The following is a 6,115-nucleotide window of genomic DNA, read 5'->3' as shown; positions in this document are numbered from 1 at the left end:
TGTGTGTTCACTGCTCTGTGTGTGTGCACTTTGGATGGGTTAAATGCAGAGCACAAATTCTGAGTATGGGTCACCATACTTGGCTGAATGTCACTTCACTTCTTCACTTCACAAAGCAACGCATGTCCCATTGGTTGGTGGAGGCTATATCTTTAGCTTAAGAGGCGGTGGACTCACTTCGCCCATAGGAATTAGAGCTCATTCCACAAGAGCAGTGGCTTCTTTGCAAGCTTTTCTCAATGGATCTTCTATGGATGATATCTGTGCTGTGGCAGGATGGTCCTCACCGAGCGTTTTTGTCAAGTTTTAACAGTCTGGATGTGCGGTCCCGGCCGTTTCATACATTATTTGCGTTTTCTTCAGTTCATGAAATCTGAGCGAAATAGCGCATGGCACTCAGGTATACTATGCGTTCGCATGCGTAGGGCGGTTCCAAGTGCTATTTGGCCAATAAAATTGGTGGGATGGTATAGGGCTTCAGACATTCGTCACAGTGAAAGGTGTTCCCATATGGTGACGTCACACCAGAATCTTGTTCCCTATTCCGTGGTTACATACGTAGCAAGAGTTGTATCCTTTAGTTTGTAATGTATTATCAACCCCCCCCCCCCTTTGATTCTACGTTTTTTTTTTTGTTATTATTATTTTCCACTTATGTTGATGGTTGTATTATTCTGTGTACTATTCGTGATTTTTGAGCATTAAAAAAAGTTAATTACGTATTTGTCCCACTCGTTCAAAGTTACAGAACAAAAAGAGAATATCAAATTCTGTCCACCAAACTGAAGATATTTTATGAAGTCTCTTCATGACACGACGAACAAAAATGCTGAGAAATGCTTAAATCATATGCTTTTAACTTGTTTTTGTTTATTGAATGAGACCCTCACATCATTTTCATTTTTCCTGTTTATTCTACTTTATCTTTAAGCTGTGTTTGTTTTTTTCCACTTTCTTTTTAATGGCCTTATCAACACTAATAATATGTTTTCAGTTGTTGAAATGTTCTAATAATGTTTGTAACTGAATTTGATGCCTTAAAACAAAACAAATAACAAGAAAACAAGGAGATGAAATTCTAGGATAAAAATAAAGTACAAGCAATATCTATTTAAAACAGGCTGATTCAAAGTAATAAACAGGGATACTATGCATTTTTCACAGTTTGATGAAGGAGAGATGAAAACACTGTTCTGTAATCCATCAATACTTTATTTCTGTGACACAGAAACTCCTGAACCTCAACACCTCTGTTGATTCATTCACACATCAGTGTTTGTTCCAGATGCGCAGAGGTAAGACTGGATAAAAGTTAATGCAGTCATAAATAATTGTAATAAATATCAAGGAAATGTACAACACATATTTCACTGCATTCAGCTTTTTGTGCGGATGTCTTTTCATAGACTTCTACTCTTCTCCAAAGAGACAGCAAGAAAAAAAAAATGAAGGGACTATCTTTGATAGCAGCAGTTGACCATATATATAAAAAAATAAAGTAAAAGAATAACACACACACACCCACAAAACCCTATTATAGTGCTGAAATGCTGATCTTTTCAATAAAGTACATCTATGGTGGCATCAAGTGTGTTTGTAATGATGGCTGTACATTAAATGGTTCACCAGGAAATTACATCCGAAAGATCAGGAAATCCTATAAAGAAGATCTGGTTTATATTTAAATTCCAAAAAAGTGTTATCTTTAAAGACACCAAAAAGATGAATTTAAAAATGTAAACAAAATTAAATTAGCTGTTAAAAACATTTTCTCTTTGGGAGGGAGGGGGTTAAATAATGAAAAAAAAAAAAAAAAAAAAAAACCTAAAGCGATTTGTAAATGTTGGGTTCTCTAAAGGAGATTTTCATGCACTAGAGTTTTGGGTCCAAAATCAACCATCATAAGCAATAAAATTGACTGCAGCAGTGCCATTAAGAAATGAAACCTGCAACCTAAAAGCATTCAAGGATGAATGTTACTTTGGCAAACAAGACCATAAATGTAGCACCGCTCCAAACTGAAGAGCATGGCAGGGAGGATCTGGTATTCAGTCTGCAGCAAACATTTTCCACATTGGAGACCACTCAGAAAATAAATGGATACAGTTCAGCGCTCTTTATATTACTATAGCTTGCTTCTGCACAGTTACAGACCTGAACAGCAGATTTATCTTTAATAATATAGGCAGATATTTGTGTTGTAAAGCAGTCTTGCCGTTTATAGTTCAAATTCTTAGATATGCTCGATCACATGCGTACTTGTAGTTCCCAGACAGAGACTGTAGCTTCAACAGTTCTTTGAAGAGTTTGAATCATTGAGAGAGTAAGCCCTTTCAAGTCTCTAAATGGGTAAACCTCGTAAAACCTGTCAAGAACACACTCTAGCGCAAGGAAAATGAAGTATAATATAAGACCATTGAGATTTTCTGGCATTACATTCTTGATAATTAATTACACAATAGATGCCAGGTGTATTGCCTGGTCAATTTAGAACAAAACAACAGCATATCATGTATATATAGTTATATGAGAATAAAGGGAAAATAATATATAAAAATAATAATAAAAAATAAATCAGGTTCATTATTCTAATGTATAGTTTATGAGAATTTAAGAAAAATGCCACACATAGAAAAACAACTGTGCATTAGGGTAATGACAATTTGCAAGAAACGCAAACAATTAATATCAGGTTTATTAGGGTAATAAGAATTGAGAAAAAAAGCCTGAAGTGTATTAGGGTAATGAGAATTTAGGAAAAATGAAAAAAAAAAAAAAGCCTGAGGTGCATTAGGGTAATGAGAATTGAGGAAAAATGCCAAAAAAAAGAATGCCAAACCCCCCCCCAAAAAACCGAGGTGAATAGAGTAATGAGAATTGAGGGAAAAAGCCAAAAAAATAATCAAAAACTGAGGTGCATTAGGGTAATGAGAATTGAGGGAAAAAGCCAAAAAACAAAGAGCCAAAAAATTAGCCTGGTTAAAACCAGACCCTTTTCAGTTGAAACTGAGTTAGGGTCTGGCAAAGCCTATTAGACGTCTCGTTTCTAAAGGGGCGTCACCGACGGACCTCGTTCAAATGCCTCTGGGCACAATTGGATAGACCTAAAACCAATCAGAGCGATGAAGGAGATGACATATGCAGAGCGAATCCAGTCGGTAAGACAGCGATAACATCTTTTTTAGATATGAAGGCTTCAAGTGTGGTTCTTTGCTCGGGTTTTAACGCAAAGTTAAAGTTTAAATCACTTAAAACAGACGCGATAGAAGTTTCGAACGAATTTTCCTCTGCAGCATCCATCTTTATAAATGTACAAAATCTGCTTTACCGTCACTGCGCTGTCGTCATCGTGTAAACCCCGCCTCAACGTTTCTGATTGGTGCCGCGATTTCGGCGGCACAGAAACGAGCTAGATAGTCCTCTTTGCCAGACTATTCTGTAGAGAGAATTGAAATTCGCCGGAAGTAGTCTGGGTTTTCCCAGGCTACCAAAAAATAACCAAAAATTGAGAATTGAGTAAAAATGCAAAAACTAAATAAAATCCTGAGGAGCATTAGGGTAATGAGAATCTGCAAATTTTTCTTTTTAAAAAATAAAATAAAAAAAAACATGGTACAATTATTTTTTTTTTTGGACATGTTCTTGGACAGGTTCCGTGAGATTCACCCCAAATGTATACTGAAAGATGCATCTTAAATGAGAGAGTGAGAGAGAGATTAAATGTTTAAAAGGGAGAAAAACAGTTACAGTGCCATTTCCTTCACATTTGTCAATGAACAGCACATGTAGGTCATTTGATAAAACTGTGGCTTTCTCTTCACCATCACAAGCTGCTGTCAAACTGATACCCCTCCGTCAAACACACGCAAACGCTAGTCAAGTTCCTTCATGTCTGTTCTTGAAAAAGAAGTGAGAGCTGAAGTAGTCACTTATGGTCGTGTGTTCGACGGGGATCTGAGAAGTCAGGTTTAACCGCTGAGAGGATCTTCACGATAGTGGATCGCGTAGCGCAGCTTCTCCAGCATCACATCGAGGGAAGAGTACTGCGGCAGCTTGACCATGAACATGCAGGTCTCCACACGAATGTAACGCAGATCTGGTGAACCTGAAACAGATGGAAACACCAAGAGTTCATAGCTTCAGAACAATTCAACTTTATTTAAATACTCTAGGCCAATAGTGTTTTAAGAAAAGATGTTTAAGAACAGTTTTTCTATTGTCAGTTTACTTAAGATTCACAGCTATGAAGCTTATTTCCATAAAATGATTTTTTTACGCAAAATTGCATCTTTTTATATCTTACCATTTTGATATTTCTTTCAGGGATAATGAGTCACAGTTACCATTATTTTTTTTTTCTCTGTTGTCAATTTGCATGATTTCAAAGCCATGGAAGATTTTTTTTTACGCTATAGAATTTAAAAAAGACAATTGTGAGTTTATATCTTACAATTCTCACATTTTTGTCTGAGATAAGTCACAATTACCCTTTTAAATTCTATTCATAACTCTATTGCTTATTTATTTCAATGGTGGAAAAAAGCTTTCATACTAAGCTGTAAAAGTGGTACTTTTTTTTTTTTTTTTTTAAATTTTGTAAAACAAATAGTCACCATCAACAATGTTTCAGTGATAATAAGAATTATTAATAATGATGATTAACAGAATGCATAAAAAAGTCAATATCTGGGGAAAAAGCACATCATATTCATATGGCAAAAGATAAAACAAGCTGAGAACTCCTTATGAATTAATACTGTATTATAGTTTAGCAGCATGGTTATTCAAATTGGAAATAAACTATATACAGAAGGCAAGTAATGAATGTTCCCCAAATCCAGTTATGATCACTAAAGTGTTGTACAACACTAAATAAATCTCTTGCATTGCACTGTAACTGCACTGATGACACAGTTCAAATGTAACTTTATTAGTTAATTTCTGACCCTGATCAAGTCAACAATGAATGTGTGACACTCACCCACTGCCCCATCAGGGGGAGCGATCTTCATGGGGTAGGGGGGCACGTGAGCCGTGTCGGGGCCGCCGTCTTTACAGGGGCAGGTGAAGGGGATTCGCTCCTGGTTGCAGGCGAACTTGATGAACTTGCTGAGCTCCTCCTGCGTGAACATCTCGAGCGCGGCCCAGAAGAACTCAATGTGCTGGTCCGTCTCCATCAGTCCCACCTGATACATGGTGTGAGCCTGGATCAACGGGATCAGGAGAACAGGTTCGGTTGGGTAACAAGTTCTGTTGTCAATTTGGTAAGCAAACGTGTAAAAAGTGGCATAATGTACAGTCAGTTGCATGTAAATGGAATTTAAAAGCATTACAGTTTCAATATACATTAAGTGCAATAAGCTCTAGAACTTTACAGTTCTTTGGACCCACTTAGTTAGGGCTTAAAGGGAGAGTCCACCCGTTTGCTGTTAATTTACTCACCCTCTGGCCATCCAAGGTGTAGCTGACTTTTCTTCTTTTTCTAGGTGAATTGGTCTTTGGGGAAATTCATAAAAAATGCAAGTCAATGGCCACTGGTGCATTGAGAGTCAAAGAAAGCACATCAGGCAACACAAAATTAACACCCCTGGCTCCTGACGTTATATTGAGGTCTTATGAAGCGAAACAATCAGTCTGTGCAAGAAACTGAACATTATTTATAATATTATAACCTGTAATCCAGAGCCTTAGGCAAAAGGGGAAATACCATACTTTTCTGCAAACTGGTTCTTTTGGACAGTTTGTTTTAACGAACTGATTCAAATAACAGCTTACCGGTTTATTTATGTAAACACACAATCACTTAACGTATATGCTGTAAACTGATGTTTTACATGTGTAAAGCTCATATCAGCGGCTCATTGCTCTTCGGTCCGAGTCGAACTGTTTGCTCAGTTCAGTGACTGCTGGAGGAACTGGAGCGCTGAATGATTCATTCATCACAGGATCAGATACGCCGCTATTTCGGCTCATTTCCAGTCTGAGTGACTGTCAGTCATCTGAAAGTGAGTTTTGATTGAGTAACTTGTAGATGTGTGCTGTTGTACACACAAACTGTTTCAGATGCTCCAGTTTAATTTTTTGAACAGGTTCAACTATAATAGTCAACATTTGA

At 37.1% G+C, this 6,115-nt stretch overlaps 1 protein-coding gene across 1 annotated transcript in view; it reads right to left on the bottom strand.

Annotated features, from left to right (window-relative positions):
• Positions 1 to 3,685: 3,685 nt before the first annotated feature.
• Positions 3,686 to 6,115, bottom strand: part of LOC132127456 (probable E3 ubiquitin-protein ligase HECTD4) — an 89,688-nt gene continuing 87,258 nt past the window's right edge. The window contains exons 75-76 of the mRNA XM_059539343.1: positions 4,982 to 5,204; positions 3,686 to 4,105 (exon numbers count right to left, since the gene is read on the bottom strand). Coding sequence (XP_059395326.1) covers positions 3,969 to 4,105; positions 4,982 to 5,204 — 360 coding nt within the window. The 3' untranslated portion in view covers positions 3,686 to 3,968. The remainder of the gene's footprint in view (positions 4,106 to 4,981; positions 5,205 to 6,115) is intronic.

The sequence above is a fragment of the Carassius carassius genome, chromosome 3, assembly GCF_963082965.1.
Source record: "Carassius carassius chromosome 3, fCarCar2.1, whole genome shotgun sequence".
Classification (NCBI taxonomy): Eukaryota; Metazoa; Chordata; class Actinopteri; order Cypriniformes; family Cyprinidae; genus Carassius; species Carassius carassius.
The sequence above is the reverse complement of the archived record's forward strand: the minus strand, read 5'-3'. Positions and strand labels throughout refer to the sequence as shown.